Below are 26,562 nucleotides of genomic sequence, written 5' to 3'. Positions count from 1 at the left end.
ATTCAAGTCACTACGGCTGGTGGTTTAAAGGATCTGAAAAGAAAATCTCCGAAATGGGAGTGGAATCCCACGTGGATCTGACACACAAGGACCCCTCTCTCCTGTTCCTGCTCAGCTCACACTCCCCCTGGACGCTCCCTGTCCTCGCATACTTCCAATCACAGGGGAGTCTCACCTCTCTACCTTCCTATAGCATCCGGTGTTATATTCCTCATTTCTGACATTTTAGGCATGGAACTCTTTTAAGGTTTCAAACCAAAGCAGTTGAACATAAACAAAAGCAGATAAAACCAGAGTGGCTTTAGTTAAAAGCAAAGGAGACAGAATCCAAGCTGTTGCCCGTAAATCCTTCCCTGACTCCTTTGTCTTACCCGCCACACTTCACCAAACACCCGTAGGGAGTTTCTAAGCCTACCTAGAAAATCATTGGCCCATAGATGCAAGCCCTGATTGTTTGTGATGGCAAAAATGGCCATGATTGGCCCTGGCCAGTTGGCTCAGTGGTAGAGCGTCGGCCTGGCGTGCGGGGGACCCGGGTTCGATTCCCAGCCAGGGCACATAGGAGAAGCACCCATTTGCTTCTCCATCCCCCCTCCTTTCTCTCTGTCTCTCTCTTCCCCTCCCACAGCCAAGGCTCCATTGGAGCAAAGATGGCCCGGGCGCTGGGGATGGCTCCTTGGCCTCTGCTCCAGGCGCTAGAGTGGCTCTGGTCGCAGCAGAGTGACGCCCCGGAGGGGCAGAGCATCGCCCCCTGGTGGGCAGAGCGTCGCCCCTGGTGGGCGTGCCGGGTGGATCCCAGTCGGGATCATGCGGGAGTCTGTCTGACTGTCTCTCCCCGTTTCCAGCTTCAGAAAAATACAAAAAAAGGGAAAAAAAAATGGCCATGATTATTTCCCTCCCTATGTTCATTGTACTACAGTGTGACATTTCAACTCCTCCCATCATAGGGGAGAAATGTAGGCCGAAGAGTCTACTTCCTCACTCCTTGAATCTGAACTAGCCATGAGGCCAACAGAATGAGAGAAGTGACAATGTATCTGTTCTAAGCCTAGATCCCAAAAGGCCTTGTATGTTGGCAACTTATTCTCTAAGAAATCTGCCACCTCATGAGAACCAGCCAAGCTAATGTACTAGATGGAGACAATGCAGAACTGTCCCGACTGAGGTCATTCTACACCAGCCTGTCAAGTAGACCCAGCAGCTGACCACAGATGCATATGAGTGAGTCCAGCCAAGACAAGGAAGTCCCAGTTGATATCAGGCCAAAGTGCTGACTCACAAAATTGTGACAAAGTAAATGGCAATTGAATTTTGACCAGTAAATTTCAGAGCGGTTTGTTACACAGCAAAAGCTAACTGATATATTAAGTGTTTCTCAGAGATAAAATTGCATGGATCCCTTTTAAAAGAAAAAAATAAAGTTTCTTAGATTTTACAGAATATGCCCAAAGACTGAATTTTAGAAACACTTTGACTTAACAGCTCAATACCTATTTTATAAAAATGTTCTGCAGTTAAGAATTTTCACTGGAAAAGATTCACATATTTTTTAATCTTTAATTAGTTTGGGTCTAGTTAATATCAAAACCAAAATGGAAAAATATATATATTCTTCTAAAGTTCAGAGGCTCCAGAGAATCTGCCTTTAGACCTTAATTGGAGACATTCAGTATTATGGATTCTGGAAATTGATTTGATTGTGTCATATTGTTCTCTACTTACTTCAAGATCAATCCTGATCATATTATTACCGGGAGGGTAAGAACCTTGCAATGAGCTTAATTTTAAATTCCTTTTGGGTATAGCAGATGTCTGGGTGACATCCTCAATATGTGGTATTAAGACAAACTAAAGTAAGATTTCCAGTGATAACCATTTCTCCATCCCAAGGAATTCTGTGATTTAGAGAAATGTAAAAATCATCTAGTCTTGTTGCACTGTTTTTACAATCAACACAATTCTATGAAGAGGCTCAGGCTTAAAAATCTTGCCTTAGAAGAGGCAAGATATGGACTTGAATCCAAGACTCTGGACTCCCATTTCAGTGCTCCTCCCATGACATCACTCTGCCTCTTTGTCTCTAATTTATGATGTCATTGAATCTGCAGTACAGCAAGCCCTTCTGTGTATCTACTGAGAAGTCTGACATCATGGCCTCCTTCAAGCCTTTGCCACTTACCTCAAAACCCACATACTGAGGAAAAAGCATCTTCATGTAAACTGAAGCCTTCCTCCTCTTTCTCTCACTTTGCTCTAGACTATGAGGCAACACTCAAGCAAGCATCTCCTCCCTTGCACACAGCATGCAAAGGGGAGGGTCATTGTTTTTCTTAAAAGTCTCTGAGACCACGGCTCAAAAAGCCCTTTTAGATATGTTTCTATATCCCCTCAGCCAGAGAAAAATAAATCAAATCATTTAGACACTTTTTTTCCCCTTAAAATCTAGTTAGATTTTATTTCAGTGGATTTAGATTTTATTTTTAGAAAATAAACTTAATTTGGCCCGCACACTAACTCTGTGTCTTCATATGTAAGAGAGGCATAAATCTGCAGAAATATAAGAATATAAGAATAATTCCTGCCCACAAATGACTTATTGTTTAACTTTTTTAACTTTGCAAATAAGTGTATTGGACTAAATTAATAATCTAATTTGGGTTGTTACATGCCACTAAACTTAATTTCCAAGATCTCGCACATTCACATATATTTTACCTTGAGCATTCACATAAAAACACACAGAGAGAAGAGGCAGACACAAAGAGGGTCAAAGCTGTGATGGAAATGAGAACGCCGAAAAGAAATCTCAGCATTTGCTGTAACTCACAGTGGCTGGTACCCCATCAAGTTGTCGAGCCCCATGATTCGACACCAAGATCCCATCCAGACCGTGTTTAACCACCTCCCGGGCATCATCTCCTAGAAAGATGCGAGAAAAGACTGCTTAGCTTGGGTTTAGAAGTCAAAGGGGATCTGACGCCACACATATAAATATATACCTTCCTAGGGACCCTCAGCATAGAAATACCCCAAGAGTTAGACCTAGAACAGCAGATCTATCCTGTTCAGAGAAAGTTAGCAGTTATAACAATTTGATTATAAAATGCAATTATCAATAGACAGCAAATTGACATGCACTTAAATTTATTTCTCCTCATAAGGAAGTACACCTGCTAAGTACGTTTTATTATTAATAAGATCATACCATTTAGCAATTAGCTAAATTACTCCTCTATAATTTAGATAGCATAAGAATATACAAGTGGCAAACACTTTAAGTATAATAGATAATGAACAAGTCCAATTCAAAAACAATCTGTAATATGAAGTTATCACTTCAATAATTATTTCAATTTATATTGTTCTATAATTAAATGTATTCTGCCCATTGAAGTATATGAAAATCTGATATTAAAATTATATGCTGCATGTTTGATCATGCTTCAAAATACATTGATTTCTAAAAATATAGTTCTAAAAGAGATTAAAATTCTCTTAAATCAATTTACAATATATTTTTTTGTCCAAATTTTGTTATCTGTCTCACTTCTCTATATTTTGCATCTAGTATAATATTTACCTATGGTTTGAGGGCACATCATATACTTCTTTTGTTTTTATGATATGAGCAAATATATTTTATATTTTAAACTATTATTCTCAGCATGTCCCCAATAATAAACTATTTGCCAACAGAATAATGTAAGCAATGCAAGATCCAATACATTATTAAAAAAGCGATTAACTGCTTAGGCTTAGTAGTCAGACCACATGGACTTGAATCCCATATATGCTTGTAATATGAGTGGTGAATTACTTAAATTCTTTATATATCCGTGTCCTAAGCCATAAAATGGGGACAATAATCCACATAAGATTGGTTTGTGGATTAAATTAGTTGAATGCGTATCTAGAGTAACATCAGCCTGACCAGGCGGTGGCGCAGTGGATAGAGCGTCGGACTGGGATGCAGAGGACCCAGGTTCGAGACTCCGAGGTTGCCAGCTTGAGCGCGGGCTCATCTGGTTTGAGCAAAAGCCCACCAGCTTGAACCCAAGGTTGCTGGCTCCAGCAAGAGGTTACTCAGTCTGCTGAAGGCCCACGGTCAAGGCACATATGAGAGAGCAATCAATGAACAACTAAGGTGTTGCAATGAAAAACTGATGATTGATGCTTCTCATCTCTTCTTTCCTGACTGTCTGTCCTTGTCTATCCCTCTCTCTGACTCACTCTCTGTCTCTGTAAAAATAAATAAATAAATAAAAATAAAAAACAAAAAAATAGAGTAACATCAGATAAATATTAACTATTATCATCCTCTGGCGTGGGAAGTATACATTAAACAGGTGACTTGGTGGAGGAAGACTCATTTGTTGGATGCTTTGTCAAGTCTGAGTTCTGTTGATAACAACAACATTTTCATCCTCCTAAGGATGAAGATTAAAAACACCTTTCATTTGAAGTAAATGCTACTTAAGAAACAGTTTGTTATCTTCTGTCATTCTGAGCTTGCTCGCATGTTTTTCTAAGCAGTGCTGTGAATGTAAGAAATAGTTGCTCAAAAAATAGGATCATGACTATGTATCAAAGCAAAGAAAGAATCATTTGTGACCAGATATGAGCCCCTTTTGTTTAGCTACTTATAAAGCATTGTCTACAGTTTAAGATTTTTACATTAACTTAGAGAAAAAACAATGTTGCCTTAATGAGAGGGTCAAAATGTTTTAATTTAGGAAAATGTTCATGATTCTTTGATATTTTCATTAATCCTTTGAGTTTACTAGTATGGCGTTCCACACTTGTTCATTTGTCAGTCACAACCTTAACTGATTGATGGATAAAATAGTCAGTAGGAAATAGCAGTGTTTGCTATCTTATTAATACATTCTTTCCAATCTAAAATACCAAAATGAAATATAACTACCCAAGATTTACCCTCAAGTCCTTGGAGTTTTGACCCTGGACTCTGCTACCTTACAGGAGTTTAACAAATAAATACTAGATACAAAGATGCCTTTTTGAAACACAATCCAGAAACATTTGAGCGGATGTTCTTTGATATCGTCTTGAAAAAAACTGTATATAGAAAAAGAGCTAGAGAACAGTTTTTGCAAAACAAAAAGCCACTCTGGAAGTGAGACAGCCTAGTTTTTTAAAAAGTTCTCTAATTAAAAAAAAAAAGCTCTAAAAAGCATTATGCTTTTGCTTATAAAGCCATTTTTTCTTTAGCATGATTTCTGGCAAAGACCAAATCCTGTCTCAGATGCATGTTTGTAGTTCGTGCTAAAGTTTTCCAAGGGCAGAGTTTAACCACAGCAAGAGATTACATCTTGATCTCCAATTTGCATTCGTTAAAATGCAATTCTTAAAATGGTGGAAAGGGGCCCTGGCCGGTTGGCTCAGCAGTAGAGCGTCGGCCTGGCGTGCGGGGGACCCGGGTTCGATTCGGGAACCCAGGGCACATAGGAGAAGCGCCCATTTGCTTCTCCACCCCCACTTCCTCTCTGTCTCTCTCTTCCCCTCCCGCAGCCAAGGCTCCATTGGAACAAAGATGGCCGGGCGCTGGGGATGGCTCCTTGGCCTCTGCCCCAGGCGCTAGAGTGGCTCTAGTAGTGGCAGAGCGACGCCCCGGAGGGGCAGAGCGTAGCCCCGGTGGGCATGCCGGGTGGATCCCGGTTGGGCGCATGCGGGAGTCTGTCTGACTGTCTCTCCCCGTTTCCAGCTTCAGAAAAATACAAAAAAAAATAAAATGGTGGAAAGGGGGAATGTGTCACTGATATCTTTCCAGAAGCCTGTGATTTTATGTGCCTGCACACATAATCAACGTGTTCCTGGTCAAAGGAAAATGAAAGTGGATGGGCGGCTCTAGGTCCATCACGTGACTTCTGGCTGGGGATCTGTGACACAGGAAGCACCAGATTTCCCAGAACTGGCACCGCCCCCGAGCCTCCTTGCCCCTCTACCCCCCCTTACCCAGATTGAGAATGTGCACTGACTTGATGCAGTTGTTGTCATAGTAAGGATGTTTGTTAAATAAATGAGGTAAATAGCTACAGAGAAAACGAACGTCAACTGTACATGTAAAAATAAGTGATTTCCTTTCAATGCCAATGTGTCCCAATTCTCTTTTTCTTGCCTTTGAACTCTCTCTAATGTATAGGTTCCTAAATTTTCACTGAGGATTTTACTCAATAAACATTTGGACTATCTAATGTGTGCAAAACATTAGGAAAATGGAGAAACAAGTCATACAATACATATGGATGAGAAAAAAGGAGAGGTGACAGTGGTGGTGGTGGCCCTAGGTAAGGTGACCACTGAGTGAAGTTCTAGAACAGGGGGTCCCCAAACTTTTTACACAGGGAACCAGTTCACTGTCCCTCAGACCATTGAAGGGCCAGATTATAAAAAAAAACTATGAACAAATCCCTATGCACACTGCACATATCTTATTTTAAAGTAAAAAAACAAAACAGGAACAAATCCAATATTTAAAATAAAGAACAAGTAAATTTAAATCAACAAATTGACCAATATTTCAATGGGAACTATGGGCCTGCTTTTGGCTAATGAGATGGTCAATGGCTCCTCTCACTGACCACCAATGAAAGAGGTGCCCCTTCCAGAAGTCCAGCGGGGGCAGATAAATGGCCTCAGGGGGCTGCATGTGGCCCGCAGGCCGTAGTTTGGAGACCCCTGTACTTGAAGCCAAAAACAATTGTTAACAAGGTCTAATGCAATAGATTTTCATCAACCCCCAGAGGACTAAGTTGTAAAAAATGATATATATTGGGAATCTTAAATTGAAAAGTTAGTTCAAAAAAATGAAATAACTTCATTCATTCTTATTTGTTCCCTATTTTACATGGACAAATATGGGATTAGACTGAAATTGTACTCTTTTTTTTTTTTTTTTTTTTTTTTGGTGTTTTCGAATCAGTTGCCCTAGGCCACCTCGGTAATGAGCCACTTAAATGCTACACTAACTTTGTAATTCAATTACACCCTCTTAGTTCCCTCAGGTCAGGAACAATTATCTCTTGCAAGTTCCTTAAATGTGCTTCCTGACCCCATTTTGCCACATCTATCCATTAAAACCATTACACAAAGTGTGAGTTTTCTGAAACGCTAATCTGATGAGGTTGCTTCTCTGATCAAGGTCCTCAACAGGATTGATATATTTTAGGAACTGTTACTCATAACTGCTTTATGTTGCCATGATTTCAGGCTAAGAGTCAACTTGATGTGAGAGCATAAGAAAACTCAAGCATCTTTCATTCTGAAATAAAGCCTTCCGTAACCTACTCTTGGAATTGTCCACACTAAATTTTAAATCTACCCTTATATGGTGTAGATTTCAACCTCAGCACCTGTAACATCTTATTGCACCCAAAGTCTAGTGTGCATGTGTGTGTCCTCCAAGAATAGGCTCTCCTTCTGCCCGAGGACCTCAAGTTATTATTATTTCTTTGTAGCACACAGTAAGCATACTACATTATGTAATGAATGACTGAGTGAATGACTAAATGAATGGATGAATGAATGAGGCAGAAGTTCAGGTTAATGTTCTTAGGAACCAAAGTTGAATGTAGCTACAAAAAGTAGCCCTAACAATCATTGACAAAAATATAGATGTGGGTAAGGTAAATGAAACTTGTTTAAAAGTGTCTATAATACCGTGATATACTCACTGAAGTATTATAATTCTCAGAAACTGAACTAGGACAATGATGAACAGGAAGGAGTATTACAATAATTCCTCTAAAAGCACACAGTAAAACAGATCTGGATTTATACATATCTCCTCTACTTGGACGTTTCACTGGGCACATTCTTTTACTTTTATTAGCTACGTTTCTGCATACATAAGACTAAAATGATAAAGTCAGTGGCATGCCTAGAGCTTTACAAATAGGGGCCATGTGACTAACACATATTCAAGTAAAACCTATAAAAAGGTTTTGATTCTTAATTGTTAAGCCTGAGGTGAGTTAATAGAATCTCTCATCCCAGAGCCACTTACTTAAACATTTCCATTTAAATAATATGTTTTTGGCAGTTATCTATTTAAATGCACTAAAAAAAAATGTTTCCAAAGGCAGGAAAACATTTTTGTGGGTGAACACATTTACACTCCAAATTATTACAGTCACTGGTACCTCCCTGCGGGACTGAACACATGCAAATCCGGGGGAAGTTGTCAAGTTCCTTAATACCCACATCTTGATAATTGAGGATTTTAATGCCCTAGTCAACCATTCTTTAAAGGAAGGCAATACGGGATTCACCACACTATGAAATCAGTCCTAGTCGTTGGTATTTGGAAGGAACAGGAGAAAAATACTAAGAGGCTCTTTAAACAGGTCTGGTTACTAAAATACCATCCTTGGGGCTTCTCGTTGGCCTGAAAACACCTGTTGTAGCTTCCAGGCAAAACAAGATCTTCTACCGAGATCTTGTCAATCTCCATGATTTGGTGACAGCTCTAAAATAAAGCAACACAATCCCAATGCTTTGAAATGGGTGACTTCTTACTTCATGGGAGACCTGCTCCCCTTCAGTGTTTACCTAAGAATGAAGAAGTTCCTCTTTTACTCACTGACATCAAAAGGGAGAATGGAGAGACAGAATGTCTCTTTCCATTTCCATGCTCATTTTTCCTGATAATTTTCCCCTAAAAATATCATGATCGTGTCCACAAAGGAGTATAAAATCAGTAAGAAGTCCAGTAGAGAAATAAACCAACCTCTCAATATGCCTTTGGCGACAATGGGCAGCGATGTCAGCTCCCTCAGCCACTTAATGTCCTCCCAGCTGATGGATGGGTCGATCGCCTTAGCCACGTAGGCAGCAAGTCCGCTGTTGTCTCCGAAATTTTCCTTAGAAGAAAATGCTAAATCGTTGGTTTCAAAATTTTTCATTCTGAAATGAAGAGATAAATTACATGAGAAACTCCTCAAAATTGGAGGTATCTTTACAGTGACTCATTCAATAAAAAAATTTACCCTTTTCAAATCTATTGCCTGTTCACTCCTCAACCATCTATAACAGCGATTTTCAGCCTTTTTTATGTCATGGGACATGACTTGAAACTAATTACTAAAACTCTGCAGTACACCAAAAAATAAATTTTTGGCCAATCTGACAAAAAAAAATAGGTATAATTTTGATTCGTTCACATTGAACCACTGTCACTGTGTTGGCTGTTGTCATTTTTCTATTTGACAATCTAAGGAAAAGAGGTCAGTGCCCCTGACTATTTAGTCAGGGGCTGCATGTTTTAACATTCGTGTGGCATAGCAGTTGAAAATAACTGACCTATAAGTTGGTTGCATGAATATTTTTTATTTTTGATGTAGGAGTCCAGGCTAAAAAGGGGCAATCTACTGGACTTCAATGGTCACTTTATTTTTCATCTTGGGCTGTTTTTCTATAAATAAATCAGATTCAAGGGAAAATATATGGCCAAGTTCAAATATCTCTACCTTTTTAAGTGAGTTTATAAATACAGACAATAGATCTAATGCTACTTTCAGCCAGCAATGGATACTAATCATAACGATGAACATTTGTATGGTGCATCATAACTGACACGGGGCTTTCATATACCAAATCATCACAATTTTTAAAAAAATTTAGACAATAAAATTGATACTCTTAATACCCACAGCTTGATCATCGATTTCTATTTTACATAGAAAATCTAGCTAAGGCAACATTGGGGCTCCAAACTGGGTTCTCTTGACTGTTAATTACATTCTCTTTGCTTCGATCTCAGCTGCATCCTGGCAAACGCATTTGACTTCAGGAAACCTTCCGATGCCCTGGTGGAAAATTTGAGAGGAGATTGGAACTGCAGTAACCTGTGTTAACCCCTTCTGTCTGTTGCCTGCACACTCCTTCTTGCCTGCTTTCATGGTGATGTGGGCACAGGGAGAAATGGGGGTATTTCTCAGTCGATGGGTTCTCAATTCTTGCTTTCTGTCCTCAATTTAGTTGTCTCTGAGGCACCCTGCCTGCTGACTCCAGCTTCCCAATCGTGCCGACCCTCCTGACCAAGGCATGAGCTTTCCTCCATTTCTCTGCCTGTGGTTCATGTTTCGTGTCTACTTGACTGGGCTAAGGGATGCTTCGAGAGCTGGCAAAGTATTTCTGGGTGTTTCTGCGAGGATGTTTCTGGCTGACATTAGCATTTGAATTGGTAGAGTGCGTACAAAATGATCACCCCGTCATCTAATTCATTGAAGGTCCAAATCAAACAAAAAGGCAGGGGAAGGCCCGATGCGTTCTGTCTGCCTGAGCTGGGATACCTACTATCTCCTGCTCTTGGACATTGGAGCTGCTAGCTGTCAAGCCTTCAAACTCAGACCAGGATTTACACTCTAGGTCCCGTGGTTCCCAGGCCTTTGGGCTGAGACTGGAAATACACTCGATTTCCTGGGCCTCCAGCTTGTAGACAGAAAACCATGGAACTTCTCAGCTTCCATAACCCTGTGAGCCGATCTCTACAATCTCTCTTTCTCTCCTTCCCTTGCTCCCCGGGCAGTTCCCCTGGCTCCAGCAGCTATGCTGTGTATGTGTGATTATTTTTTAAAATAGCTCTATTAAGATTTCATTCACATACCATACAGTTCAAGTAATATCACACACACACACACACACACACACACACACATCTATCCTGTTGGCTCTGTTTCTCTAGGGAATCTGACTAATACATGCAGCTTCTCTTTCCCCTGGAGTCTGAGTCACCGCCCCCACAGCAGACGTGCAGGGTCAGGTACTGTAATCTGTAAATGCTATAGCTCCCTCACCCCCAGGCAGCCTAACTTTAAGGTGTTTTCCACCTGACATCCGGAACTGCCCCGCTGGATTAAGCTTCCGTTTCCCACAGTGGCAGTTGTCTTGTTACTGTGGCCATGGCTCACTGCCTTACCCCTGTGTACCACGTCTCGCTCCTCTGCCAAAGTGCCCTCGTCTCCCCGAGGAACCACTGGCACTTAAGCCACTGGCTCCCCGTCTGCTTCCAGAGGGACCCAGACTGCGATATACTCCTCTGAGTTGCCTTCCCTTGTGTCTAATGTTAACTCGCCTGTCAGACTGTTACTGGCTCACTCTATACCTTAAGTCTTTTCTCTTGGTCTAAGGTCCGGGTAGCCTGACTAGATTTTGTCAGTTCCCCAAACTAGAGACAAAGTCTCTGATGCCGGTACCTCTGATCATTAGCTGGGTGGACGGACATCTGGATACACAATGACACCAGCCATGTGACTTAGCCGCCTAAATCCCAAATTGAATCGCGATCTCCATTCCCCTGAAAGTCTGTCTTTGAGTGTCTACAGTGGCCCGGGTTCACCTTGCTCTTCTGCCCATTATAAATTATCCTGCTAGCCAATCTTCTCTTTGCGTAAAAATACGGCTATATACTGACTTCTGACTTAGTCACAGCTCTTTCTTCCCTCCCACTAGCTCTGCCATTGAATATAGAAAGGATCTTGGAGCCATAACTATAACAATTTTATATAAACCTAGAATTAAATAAGCATACTATTTTAAAATTATTTTAAGAGGATCATGGGATTTCCTTCAATATGAAACTGAGTTTAGTGCTTTTTAGATTTTAGAGTACTTTCAGTTAAAATGACTGGTTGGGTAGTTTGGGTAGCATATATTATCATAGGACATAGACACTTACATCCCACATACTGCTATTCAAGCCATTGGCAAAGTTTTCATGATAAGAATTAAACCGTAAGTCCTACAGTTTCATGGATTTAGGTGTTCCTTTACAGATCATAGCAAATTCCAACCCCATGAGAGTCTTTCCAGTACCCATCTATTAGTTTAGCCTTGGTACGGGTTTTGGCTGCCATACCGAATATCTTTTATCAAATCATGTAGGGTGGTATATTTTATTACAGACTTTGGTCTTCCAGATATCCTAACTTGAATTAAGCTAACCTTCTGGTCAATACACATATCTCTATCATGGAGAGCTATTCCACAACTTAAGAATGATATTAAGTGATATTACATTCCCAGTGTTTAAGTAATATTGTTAATAAGGAAAAGGTCTGGTCTGTCTCTCCCATAGTAAGACCTGAGGGGGAAAGAAAGAAAAAACATCTGTATGTGTCTATACTCTGCACAGCACCCCCACACCCCTCCCAGACAAGCTACACTGTTTCAGCTGGGCGGGGTGAAAGGGTGAAATGGATAGGAAAAAACAGAAACATGGATAAAATTATATAAATAACTGTTGTTATTCTTGGACGGTGAAATACAGATCAACACTTGAATGAATGTTGCCTTACAGAAATTTCAGTGCACAATGAAGCCTTGTTGTTACTTTAAAACGTTGTTCAAAGCCAGAAGCCAAGAAAAAGTTTTCAGATATCTTGACAGAGACCCGCGATGGAGTGTTTTACCAATGGCTCCGAAGGAAACCTCCATGAATGCTATTTTTATTTGAATTATGACACACACACACACACACACACACACACACACAACACTTAAAGCGGCTTCTGATAACCAAAGTATTCCATTTCGTAAGGAAGGAAGGGGGCAACATCAAAATAATAACATGATTACTTATGACTTAATTCTCCGAATCCCAATCTATTTAATGACCCAAAGGCAAGGGATAGAATTTCTTCTTTGTAAGGGACTCATTGTGCCTTAAATGTTCCTCAAATATACTTTTTAATCTAATCTAGAAATTATTTTAGCTTTTAGCAAGTTAGCATCATAAAAACAGTAACAACTACTAAAAGAAAGTGAAACATTATTAAATCACCAATGGTTAACACTAGTAATAAATATTATGGAGAAACATAATATTTTATTTTATGGATTGATAATATGACATTAAAGATAAGGAGGCATGTTTCCAAAATGGGAAAAACAGAATATAAAATAATCAGTAGAGCCCATGATATCAACACAAAATGAGAGAAACACTGAGGCTTGTAATATACATATATATATATGTAATACACATACATGGGCTACCAGCCTTTAATTCTGTGGTTAGAAAAACACTTCTACTGAGAACATCACCCTGCTAATTTCTTCCTCAATGTGGCTGGGCAGTTAGAAAAAAGGCTGAAGCCACGAATTTTAAGTTTGAGTTCAAACTTTTGTTCAACTTCTTATCAGTCGTGTTTTAGTGGATAAATCTTATATGACCTAGTACATCTCCATTTATTGAGTTAGCATTACTTATTGAGCACCTACTATGTGCCAGTGGTTTTGATGTTTACAATATGCCAGCAAATAAAACAGTCAAAAACCCCTGGTCACAGAGGGTTGACATTCTAGCAAAAAGAGAAAGAAAAATAAACAATAAACATCATCAATGAGTAATTTATGGAGCAAGTTCGATCATGAAAAATAAAGAAAAAAAACATCAAGCAGAAGAAGAGGTAAGAGAGCTGGCACAGGTTTAACTTGAACATTTAAATATGGTCATCACTGTTGGCCTCACTGAGGAGCTAGCTACCTCGTAGAAGAAACGAGCAGATCAGTGTTTTTGTGTATGCTTCTTGTTGCTGCTATAACAAGTGACCACACACCTAGAGAAAATGGCCCAGGTTTACTATACGGCAGCTCTGGAAGTCAGAAGTCCCAAACAGTTCTCACTGGACTGTACCCAGATGAGGACAGGGCTACCTTCCTTCCAGAGGCCCCAGGGGAGATCCGTCTCACTGCCTTCCAGAGGCCCCAGGGGAGATCCGCCTCACTGCCTTCCTGAGACCAGCTCCATCCCCTGACTCCTGACACCACTCCAGCCTCTGCTTCCACCATCCCACCTTCTCCGACTCTGACCTCCCTCCTCCCTCTGTGAGAACCCCCTAAGGACAGTAAGTTCACAAAATAACCCGGGATACTTTCCTCATCTCAAAGTCGATTTTGCCTCGCAAAGCAACATATTCCCAGGTTCCACGGATTAGGACATGGACAATTTGGGAGGACTCTGTTCTGTTTATTTTCTATTGTGAATGTTTACAGTTATATTGTGAACTTTTTTTTTTTTTTTTTGTATTTTTCTGAAGCTGGAAATGGGGAGAGACAGTCAGACTCCTGCATGCGCCTGACTGGGATCCACCCGGCACGCCCACCAGGGGCCGAAGCTCTGCCCACCAGGGGGCGATGCTCTGCCCCTCTGGGGCGTCGCTCTGCTGCGACCAGAGCCACTCTAGCGCCTGGGGCAGAGGCCAAGGAGCCATCCCCAGCGCCCGCGCCATCTTCGCTCCAATGGAGCCTCGGCTGCAGGAGGGGAAGAGAGAGACAGAGAGGAAGGAGGGGGGGTGGAGAAGCAGATGGGCGCTTCTCCTGTGTGCCCTGTCCAGGAATCGAACCCGGGTCCCCCGCACGCCAGGCCGACGCTCTACCGCTGAGCCAACCAGCCAGGGCCAGTGAATGTTTTTCTAACCAAAGAATTCAGAGGCTATAGAGCTGTGTGTCAAGCCCACCATCACAAATATTTCTGTTCCCCAAATCTCTCCAAGATCCCCATACATATTGTGTCTCCATTCTGATCTTTACTGTTCATTTTTTATTTTGGTTTCGCAATATAAAGGGATATAGACCCATCTCTGATATAAAAACGTTAAAAAAAAATGAAGCAAGTTTGTGGTGCATTGATTTGGGGGAAGCATGTTCCAGACAGAGGGAAGAATCAAATCCCTCTGCCCTGGCTCTATATCGAAGAGCCAGATCTTTTCCCAGGGTCAGTGAGCCATCGCCGTGCGGTACAGACAGAGAAAAGACCCCTGCCTCAAAGCCTCCGGAATCAGTCTGGTGAACTTGGCTTCATTCCTGGCTCCTTCTAAGAGCAGATGAGTATTCTCCTTACTCCCCCTCAGTTTGGGGAACGTCCGTGCCATTCAGAATGTACACGCACACATGTGTTTTGCATATAGACCGCGCAGAGACTACCAAACTCCTGAACTCTGGCTGGTCCCAGATGCCAGGAGTCAGAGCCCTCCCCCACCCTGGCAGAGGAAGTAGCCAGGGCTGGAAGCAGCCTTGCCTTACAGACTCATTCTCCTCTGGATTTCCTGCCTCCCTCGCCTGCCAAACCTCACTTCTGCAAAGCCCAGCTTCACCTTCTATGAGTCAGGTCAGTTGCAGCAAAGAAACCTGATTTCATATCAGGCTGTAACAGATGAGCTTTTCGGTTGTATGTGGCTTCAGGAGGAAGCCTGGGCCTCCTATTAGTGTGCTCTGCCTTCGACTGCTCAATGTGGGCCGCGGGGAAGCTGATTGGAAGGTGCTGGCCCACTCTGAGGTCCACTAGGACCAACGAGGCCAGCGGGCACTCTGGGGGGTGGGGGTACCAGGCTGTGGGGTGTTTCCTGTGTTCCCAGTAATCGGGCTGTATTGCTCATTATTTGATCATCTTCAGACGGGAGATGTGACAAGCTGTGGAGCCCTGGCCACCGCTGTGCACACGGACAGCTGAAAAGAACCTTTGTCTTGTGGTCTTTCGGGTCATCTGGGCCAGAGCCCAGGAGCAAAGGAAAAGGGGGGGAAAGCCAATCAACCTTTCCGCTCCTGACTGAGTGGCCCTGGCACCGCAGGAGCAGGACATACCAGGCGCTGTGACCCTGTGGCATCTCTCCCATCTCGACAGATACCAGTGGGAATACCTTCTGTTATCCACAGTGAGAAGGTGCCTCTTAAGTGGCAACAATAACCCAACTGTCATTATTAGGGTTGTTAGCAGTCGTATGAATCGGAACGGGGGGATAGCAGACTCCTTTTGAAACAGCCAAAGAAAAATAACGAAGACCATTTCCGGTCAGAAGCCTAGATGCTAGGCTAATTATTTCAGAAAGTCTAAAAAATAAGGTAATCAAAATAGAGAAATAATATGAACACAGATCTCATATTAGGGAAATATGAAGCCATCTACTTACTGATGAATTTGGCAAGAAGTAGGAAGATGTCAGGGAACTTTAGCTTTTGTTTTCTTTAAAAGACAGGATAATTGGGTAAGCCAGGGCCTGGGATGCAGGAGGCAGGCCTGATGGGGACAGCACTGTCTCCTTCTCTCATTGGCCACTGAAAGTGCCACATGCAAAGATATCCTAAACCTGCCTCGACGTAAATAACATCGGGCAGCTAATTTATATATATATATATATATATATATATATATATATGCGTGTGTGTGTGTATATATATATACACACACACACACACACACATATATGTGGTTCAACAGTGATTTTACACACAACAGTTTATACTCAAATAAGTATATACTATTTGATTATGTGACACACAAGGCTGTATATAGATTTACATGCTGGCTGTTCTATAACATGTATATGATATATATATTATATATATATATTATAACATATATGGAATTCCTGACTTCCAACAATCTTCTTGTACTTATACGAAATGCTGATTTGACTTTGAATCTTCACGATTTGGAATCTTTCAGAAGGGTTAACTTTCAATGTAGACAGAGCAGGCAACAGCCCATAGGAAATGAGGTCTAAGATAGAAAGAGGCATCCTTCATTGTTTCCCAGACTGCCACATAGGCTATGAAATCCCATCATCCAAACATCTTCCATTAAAACGAAGATTTTGATGCCTGTTCATTCAGCCCTGAAGGTTATCCGTCACACACAGGCATGAGAAATCTCAGAGCAGAGTTTGTGGGAACTGGAAGAGGGAAAAAACAGAAGGGAAAAGGGGTCTGTAGCTTAGAGAGGTCGGGGTCTGTCTCACTAAACTCCACTGAATTCCCAGCTTTACTAAAGATGATTCTAACCCTAAGTCATTACAGGGAGAAGAACAATTCCCTGCTAATGGACAAGTTAAATGACCTAATGAATCCATCATGGTTCAATTATAGATTAATAGACACATTGATTATGTTCAGACAAGCAAGTAAGTGAATGAATGAATGAATAAATGAACCAGTGCATCTACAATTAGAGAGGGATATTGTCCAAAAAGTAGTCGATGAAGCATTAAGTATGCAGCTTCTTTTGTCTCAATTCTTTAAACTTTCTTCAATCTTCCTAGCCATAGTTGTCCCAAATATCATACAATGAAAAATAAAGTTAACAGGTGGCTCTTTGATTTGGGTCACAATAAAACTGTTGCCTGGGCTGTAATAAGTATCTTCTATCTGTATGACAATTCATACTTCCCAAAACCCTTAATGTACTCTGGGACATGAATTTATTTGACATTTATAAATATATGGGAAATTTCTATCTCTCTTTTATAGCTCAAGTACATGTCACTCACAAAATGGTTATGATTTGCCAGAAATTATGTGGCTATTCAGAATAACACTATCTCTAGAATCCAGACCCTATCATGGTTAGACAAGATCCCTTTCAACCAGACTTTGGGACCAATGCTCTGTGAACAACTAATTCCCCAGACTGCTCACTAGGAAACAGGAGAGGAGCTTTGGAGCTGGCTCATGAAAAGAGCAAAGAGAATTAGGAGCCATCTCCAGGGCCCGGGAGATCGAGACCCGCAGTTACCTGAGATGGGGTGGTAGCTTGAACCTGTTACGCACGTCGTCAAAGCGGTTGCCCAGGTAAGGGGTGTCCACTGTCACAAATATGGCCTTGTAGCCCATCCGTTCAGCCCGTCGCACCAGCCGCTCGGTGACTTCACGGTCCTTGTAGATGTACAGTTGCAGCCAGCGAAGCGCTTCACGACTGGCCTCTGCCACTTCTTCAATGGAGGAGGTAGCCCAGGAGCTCAGCATCATGCCGGTTCCCAGGGACCTGCAGGCTGAGAAAGAAAGGGGGCAGATCCAGGCAAGCCCGACAGTTTCCCATTCCAAAGGCTTCAATTGTAGTCCAAGGGGTAAAGTAAATACATCCACAAGGGCAATTTGGCAAGAAGAAGTCAAATGTTCAAAAAGTGAGAAATATGCCTTCTTTTCTATACTCTGTGAATTGATCTTGAAGACAAAAACAAGTCAACTAGCCCAAGGTGTGCTGAACGGAAGGTGAAAGAAATTGGGAACCATCTGAATACCCAACCACAGGGAATAGGACATATATTATATAAAAGGAAATGTATGCTCCATTCAAAGTGATATATTTGGGATGGTTAATTCTGTGTCAATTTGGTGAGGCCATGGTACTCAGATATTTGCTCAAACATGTCTGGATGTTTCTGTGAAAGTATTTTTTTAGATGACATTAACATTTAAGTCAGTAGACTTTGAGTAAAACAGATTACTCTTCATATGTGGGTGGGCCTCAGCCAATCAGTCAAAGTTCTTAAGTGAAAGACTGACCTTCCCTGAGGAAGAGAGAGCTCTGTCAACAGTCTTTCTTCAGATTCAAATTGTAACATCAAATCATCCCTGGTCTCCATGTGCCAGCTTACCCTGAAGATTTTGGACTCACCAGCCTTCACGACTAGATGAGCCAATACCTTAAATTGCTTGATAGATTGATAGATATGCCCTCCTCAATAGATAGATGGGTAAAGAAATATTATATATAATATTTTTAACTTTTAAATTTTTTTTACAAAGTGTGTTAATGGTGGATCGTACCACTTACATTGTCTTTTAAAACTTTATGAAATACATATGCTAGACTTCTCAAGTAGAAGTAGTTTCTTTACAGCTGTTTGAGCAAGATATCAAAAAATGAGCCAATAAGTGACAAATCAATTTTCTCTACCCATTTGTCTTAGAGAATTGGAAGGAATATGGGTAATGATCTTTCCTCCGAACATAGGTAGCAAAATTGGGGTCAGCTTTAGTGGAGGAGAAACTGATACAATGTTTATATGCCCTCTACCAAGCATGCCAAAAGAGAAACAATAAATACAAAATAGAATTGACCACAAGACCCTACTGTCATTTGACTTATCTGTGTACCCATCTTGTATCAAATGAGAGGAAAAGTAGTTGCCCAAGTGACATGGGTGATGATGAGAATCAGGTGACCCGCCTCTTAGAAAGCAACATTAAGCGGTGACAAAGCTTCCATGCTCCTCACACTGTAGGGGGCGGACAGACGCCCTGGAGTGTTTGTGAAAACGCAGATTGTAAAGCTCGCCCCCAGCATTTCTCCTTCAGGAGGTCTGAGATGGGGCCCATGAACTTGCCTTGGTAACCAGCTCTAGACGTTACTGATACTGCTCATCCCGAACCACATGCTGAGGTTTATTTTTATTTATTTACTGTTATTATTTTCTAATAAGAGGAGGGGAGATAGACGGACTCCCACATGTTCCTCTACTGAGATCCACCTGCCACACATGTTGATGTTTAAATAGTACCATTATCACTTGATAGTAAAATGCTAAGTTCAAAGGATAATAAAATGGATTTTGTTTTAGTTAAATGTTACTTTTTCTATGGCGTTGAAGGTGCTTTTTATCCCTGTCCTTCAGGTCATAGGCCCAGTAAAGAAGATCTGAGCTGCAGATGAGATTGTCTAGGTAGCATTCATCTGTTCCCTCCACATGTTCTTTTGGTAATTTCTTTCATAGGGAGCCATGGCTTGCAAAATGTTGTCCAACAAGCCACATTTTATTAAGGAATAACACATATAAACATCTGGATTGTTGTCTGGTTTTCATTAAGATTTGTAAACATGGAAAATAGCTCAGACCATCCACTGCCATTGGGAGGGAACACCAGAGGACATGGATTGTTTGGGTCAGAATCCCCTAATCATCAATTTCCCGCAAAGAAATTATGTCCTGAAGAGGATGTGACCTAAAAAGGTCACATAGTGATGGGCAGCAGAGGGGGAGAAGGAACTAACATGTCTGACTACTACCCTCCAGCAATGATCTTTCTAGAACTCCCAGGTGCCGAAAAGACACCCCTGGTATCAAGCCTAGGTAGATGCACTCCCCCAATCCTTCACGGCCATGGCAACCCAGAAAGCAGCTGTCACATGCCTGAGGAACATGCCCATCCTCCCAGCTCTGGGAAGACATGGGACCTTGGGAAACAATGGGTGAGACCTGCCACACACACACACACACACACACACACACACACACACACACACCAGAAGAGCAAAGTGTGCCTGCCATACATAATGGTCCCACTAAAAAAGGATTAGAAGATGGTAGGGCGCCATTTTGTAGTTTACACAAAGGCTTAAACAACTCTACCAACAAGATAAAAAAGATCCTCAAAAATATCTCCAGTAATTTATAAGAACTATCTACAGGCATTCCATACAGATCATTGAAATCCTACAAACAAATGCATCAAAAATATTTATATTACCTACACCACCAAATTTGAATGTCAGCACTCACAAACACTGTATGTCCAGAGCAGAGTGAGGCCACTCCAGGCGGCCTATGCTCGAGTCGTCACTCCAATAGTAGTGGCTCCCAAGGTCATTGGTGCTAAGTGTGTATTTTCCAGTGATTAACCATAGGAGCTGAACGTTTGAATCAGAGCCCCCTCCCCCCCAAATTCTAAGTTACCATTGTTTCCAGTTGTCAGCATTCATTAACTATTTGGTGATTTGATGAATTTAATGAGACTCTCCTCCTGGACGCAGGGGGACTATCAGAGTCTATGCAGAGGTACTATGAGCTGAGGCTGAGATAGGATTCCCAGAAGAGAACAGGAGCAGAATTTAGAGGGATCCATGCTCCATGGAACATACACCACTGATCACTGTGATCCCCGCTCACTGGTAATTATTTGCTACGACGAAGGAAAATTATTAATGGATTACATCCATTGCTTTTGACACAGCTTTATGTTAGAATGAGATAAGGGAGCCTGGGATTTTGCAAGAACCATTCAGAGATACTGTTTGGTACATACCAGAATAACAGTTCTGCTTATTATAATACTGAAAAACTTTCATCCAGTTGGTAAATAATCATGGCTCTAAGGTACATGATCCCCTCTCCAGAGTCCCTTCAATCTGCCAGCACTCCAGTCTCTTCCCAAGGAATCCCTGACCCCTTTGCCCAATCCAGCAGTTGAATGGTTAATGCCTGACAGAGCTGGGGACATCCAGAGCCATGTGAGAGCACTAGAGACAGCATCTGAGGATCTCTTCTTATTGGTCAAAGTCCTGTACGGGGCTGGTTGCTAAATATTTCAAACATCACCTTTGCCAGGACATGCAAGGATACTCTCCTAGTTCCCATCACTCTTTCGGGGACAAAAATTACAAGCTTTTAAATTTTATAAGTGACCTAGCATAGTCAGACTTTGTTCCGAAACTCTACTTAGAATTATGCTAGTTTAGGGCTTGAAAGCACAAATATTTTCAAAGTCTGTTCTCTCTCCCTATTCATTTTCCACAATGAAAGTCTGACCTGCTACTCCAGAAAGCAGCAACTGTCCGACGTTAGCGTACAAAGGCCGGGTCAGCTTGCGTAGACCCCGTCCTGTTCCCAGCCGCTGGGGCAGTAGCAGAAGACTCTCATGCAAGTTGCATTTCTGCAACTCCTGGCAAAATGGGGACCACCTGTAAGGTGGTGTAACCGTAAAGGCAAGGCCTGGTTCACGCTCATCATGAAGGTCTCGACTGTTGATTCAAGACTAAAAATCTTGGCTAACATCTCCAGGAGGCGACACCATCAAGCAAACATTGATCCTGTATAATAGAACCTTATTTCCTTACTGTCATGACTTCCACTCACTCCTTCTTTAGAATCCCTGAGGTCTAGCTTCAAGAATAGACACCTAAGTTTTAACGCTCTAGATCAGGGGTCTCAAACTCGCGGCCCGCCGAACAATTTTGTGCGGCCCGCAGACTAATCCACGAAGTTCAAAATATTTTGGATAAAATTAAGTAAGCCTAGGGACCTACTTGTATTTTTCATTTCTCTAGCATCCTAGCTAGATATTAGCTTAGTTAACAGCAGTTGTGATGCGAACTACAGTTTCTGGTCGTTTTGTGACACTGAGTAAACTGCATGTACGATTGTGCTTGTTGTACTGATTTTTTTTTGTTTTCAACTGCAGTGAGAAAAGTGTTGCATAACAGTTGCCTTTTGTAGACCTAGTGCGGCCCGCCGAATGGCTGTGATCTTGCTCTGCGGCCCACATGCTGAGTTGAGTTTGAGACCCCTGCTCTAGATCAACAATTTTCAACCTTTTCCATCTCATGGCACACATAGAGTAATTCCTAAAATTCTGTGACACACTAATATATATATATATATTTGCCAATGTGACCTCCGCAAAATAGGCATAATTTTGATTTATTTACACTGAACGGCTCTTGACGTGTCCATGCCACATCTAACACCGCTTCGTCTCTGAGGAACTGCGCGGGGCCCTTGGTTGGGAAGCACTGGAACCCTCCTTGCAGAGTCTCTGCCGTGCTCCCCAAGCTTCGATTGCATCAGAATCAAGAGGAGGAGATGTCTTGGTTTGGGTTTGGTTTTTATGTTTATAATACTGTTTTATTTTCAGAGCCTAGGTTCTGATTTTCATGTAATCAAATATATCATCTTTTCATTCTGGTTTTATTCTTTGACCACTGGGGATTATAAAAATACTTTCCTATATTTTAATGCCAATACAGTTATACAGTAGACTACTATATATTTATTTTTTTATTTATGATTTTAATTTGTGTTTACATAGATTCAAGTGTCCCACCGAATATATCTCTCCCCACCCCCTTATTCCCTCGGCCTCCCCTGTGTCCCCTCCCCCCAATGCCTTCCCCTCATGGGGGGATGTTGATAAAACTCAGATTCTAACCCAGGAGGTCTGGGATGGGACTTAAGATTCTGCCTTTCTCACCAGCTCACCGATGATACGAATGCTCTTGTTCTTGGAGGATACTTTGAGAACAAGGTCGAGATTTTTGTTTACAGGAGTCATCCAAGTATCTGATGACCCAAGTAAAGATAGAACCTTCTAGAAAATGGGAGAGAGACATGTACAGGTGGGGGTTATAGGCAGTGCTTGGGGTGTGGCTTTCCAACTGCCAGTCTCATCCTGCTGATAGGTCTGTCTCTCCTCTCTGCCAGTGTCCCTCCAGTGATAGGCATGGATTCTTTTTTCTTTTTTTTTTTTTTTCATTCTTCTGAAGCTGAAAACAGGGAGAGACAGTCAGACAGACTCCCGCATGCGCCCGACCGGGATCCACCCGGCACACCCACCATGGGGCGACGCTCTGCTCACCAGGGGGCGATGCTCTGCCCATCCTGGGCATCGCCATGTTGCGACCAGAGCCACTCTAGCGCCTGAGGCACAGGCCACAGAGCCATCCCCAGCGCCCGGGCCATCCTTGCTCCAATGGAGCCTTGACTGCGGGAGGGGAAGAGAGAGACAGAGAGGAAAGCGCGGCGGAGGGGTGGAGAAGCAAATGGGCGCTTCTCCTGTGTGCCCTGGCCGGGAATCCAACCTGGGTCCTCCGCACACTAGGCCGATGCTCTACCGCTGAGCCAACCGGCCAGGGCCTAGGCATGGATTCTTACGCATTCATCTCCTACTAGTTTCCAAGTCAAGATATTAAACTGCATTACAGTAACAGCCCTTCGGCACACTTAACCTTCAGATATATTTTACAATCTTGCTTATCTAGGATTTGCCCAGTTTTCCAGCTTTTAGATTAAAAGCAAAAGTAAATGACAAAATAAAAATAAGATGGCAGAAGCTGAGGAAGAAGAGAGGGAGGCTACTCAGAGCCGAGAAGGCAGGCACAATTTACCAATTGTCAAATTGCTTCCACGTGTTTAACGTCAGGTCTTACATGTGTAAGTCAGATGCTGAATCATCAAGTATAACCAAAGTTCACCGTGCTGGGACTGACAAGGAAGGGGTTATAACACGTCTGATCATGACGTTCACGCACAGCCCCTACCACAACCACAAACAGGAACATATAAAATACTAGCTATCAACAGCAGTGAATGTCTACAATGTGGAACGTTGATTCATGTGGGATAATCACAGCCCCAGATTAGAGCAGAACAATGAAGCCATGTGCTACTATGGGTCCAAATGATTTCTTTGTAAATGGTTCTTCTTTATGGGAAAGGTGAGTGAAGTTTCCAAAATTGTGGGTTTGAAGGCAAAAGGAGTAATATGTTCAAAGAGTCTAAAGTGTTTTGTTTTGTTTTTTTTTTTAGGTACATTTGATTAAAAAGCTCCTGCAAAACTTAGTCATCAAAGCAGCTGTGCTGAAGTTTTGTTAAGAAAACACATTTTGTCATCTGCACAGGAAGTCATTATGTAATGGGGAAACTATGCAATGACAAAGTAGCGAGCAGTTGTGTGGGTCTGAACTCAGGGTCTGACACACTAAAGTGTTTGCACACATGTGCACCTCACAGACACTGAGTGTGTCAACATCTTGTTGCACAGGAACGACCAGTACACAGGTTTGTTAAAAACACAATTAACATATTCTATGACTGTCTGAAATTACCATTGGGATTACTCAAAAAAGAATGTTCTGAAGTCAATAATCTAAGAGAAGGACAAAACATCCACTACAACTATGCTTGAAATACTTAGAAGTGATAAAACAAATCTTAATTCACTATTTAGGGAACTTAATCAATTTAAACACTGCCCAGAAAGACCAGGAAACCAGACATCGCCTTTCCTGTGCTTTCCTGATGGTCCATCGTCCGAGTTCGGGCAGTAGCGTCACGACGATCACCCTGTTGCTACACCTTGAGAGCTCTTTACTGTATGGAATTATTTTTGAGGAAGAGTAAGTCCCAATGACATGTTAACCCTCCCTTCCCTGCTCCCACTTCATCTCTGCGACAGACTAAAACGTAAGCTGGGCTGTAACAATTCCCAGGCTATGAGTCTGTCAGGTCTAGGTCAACAGGTGGGTCGCGTGGAGACCACACCACAGTAAGATGCCTTTTAAAACGGTGTCGAGGAGTGTCAAGTTTGCACCCGATGACTTCCATCCCTTGGTTTAATGTCAGTGTGGGGTACACAAGTGAGAGTCTGACTTCCCAGTGGCCACTTTGTCACCAGGCACACTAGTAATTTCAGAAGAGGCTACTCTTCCTCTCGAGCAAGTTGTACAATGACTTAAATCATGGCACAAAGTCCTAGAAATCATACTTTTTGACATCGGTCATTAACATAGCTGAAGTCTAATTTTTAATAGCTACTTAAACACTGAATCTATCATTTTTTGAAAAATTTTAAATATGAATTGCACACTTTAAGTATATACTAGATGTCTATGCATATATACAAAAAGATGTCTATAGTCTTTTAACATATATGCATATGTAAATGTGTATGCAGAAAGAGCATGTCTACTGAATTTTAATGGTTAGCAAAAAAGGTTCAAAACTTAAATCAGCTGAAGTAGGTTAAAAATAAGAGTGAGAAAAGGTGTGAATTGATTTTACCTTTTACTACCATGATGCAAAGAGATATTCCCCTTCCAACTGTTTAACTGCTGTATTTTGGACAAAATTTAAGTGAACTGTCCTTTCTCCATTAGTCCCCCCTGCTTTTGGTTCTTCCTAGTTAAAAGTGGTAAAATAACGAACAAAGACTAATCACTGGGTCAGGTTCTAGAGTGAAACTGATCAAACCCCATCTCAACCACTGACCAGCCCCAGACCTTGGTCAAGGGCGTGCTTTGCCTCCACCTTAAGTGAGGAAGATGACGAATGGTAACCGCCTCGCAGGTCTTCCGCAAGAATTAACGAGAGGAATGCAAACCCCAAACTTCTGGTGTATAAAAGACATCACTTCAGAAGGAGTAAGAGTTTCATTTAAAGCAAAGCTGGTGCTTTTCCTGGTTTTAGGTAAGACTGAGAATAACGGGGATATTTTCCTCATAGTTATGCTGAAATGTATATCTCCTCGGTCACCTAGTACAACACATAAATATATAAATCAATAAAGCTTTCAAAAATCCATCGTTTGAGTCTGGAGCAAAGGAAATGACAATTTTTCTTGCTGAATGGTCTTTCACTCAGTGTTAAGGTTGATCACTTAATCTCGGAAAATCCAGAAAATTCAACAGCTAAAGCTCTCACCTACAGCCCGACTCAGTTCGCTGGGGTCTGTATGGCTCTTTGTGCTCCTCTGCAATCTGTCCCACCTGCACCTTAATAGGTGGTCAAGTCAGAGCTGAGTCCCAAACTTCACTTTGGAATGTGCTGGCCTTTTAGGCTCAAAAAGAAAGTGTTTAGATTTAATGGTTTTATGGCCCATCAAATCCTGTGTGGTAGCCTCTAATTGCATCCAGGGGCAGGAATTTCTTTTAAAATCTTTTTTTCTTCTTCTTCTTTTGACAGTTTAATAAGAATCTGCTAATACGCTGAGCGTTCCTGGAACACATTAGGGGAGGTTTGACTTTGTCTCTATTTGAGGTCCCAGCACGCCCTCATGTGGCAGTGGTCTGTATAACAAGTCAGAAGCAAAAGGATAAATGAACGATTAATCCCTTTCCTTCTTTTTCTTTTTGACTTTCCATGTTTCAATGGAGCAAGAAGAGCTAATGTAGTACCACAGAGGATGAAATAAAATTTACTGCAGCCACTATGCCTAAAACCAGAGGCATTTCCATGATACTAAAAACCTCATTGAATAGCAAGAATTTTATTAATT

General features: G+C 41.8%; 1 protein-coding gene across 1 annotated transcript in view; it reads right to left on the bottom strand.

Annotated features, from left to right (window-relative positions):
• Positions 1-26,562, bottom strand: part of HAO1 (hydroxyacid oxidase 1) — a 48,888-nt gene that overhangs the window by 7,140 nt on the left and 15,186 nt on the right. Inside the window, exons 3-5 of the mRNA XM_066236434.1 lie at positions 17,528-17,783; positions 8,747-8,922; positions 2,828-2,919 (exon numbers count right to left, since the gene is read on the bottom strand). Of these exons, the coding sequence (XP_066092531.1) occupies positions 2,828-2,919; positions 8,747-8,922; positions 17,528-17,783 (524 nt within the window). The remainder of the gene's footprint in view (positions 1-2,827; positions 2,920-8,746; positions 8,923-17,527; positions 17,784-26,562) is intronic.

The sequence above is a fragment of the Saccopteryx bilineata genome, chromosome 6 (assembly GCF_036850765.1).
Source record: "Saccopteryx bilineata isolate mSacBil1 chromosome 6, mSacBil1_pri_phased_curated, whole genome shotgun sequence".
Lineage (NCBI taxonomy): Eukaryota > Metazoa > Chordata > Mammalia > Chiroptera > Emballonuridae > Saccopteryx > Saccopteryx bilineata.
Note: the sequence above shows the minus strand (reverse complement) of the source record. Positions and strands in the feature narration are given on the sequence as shown.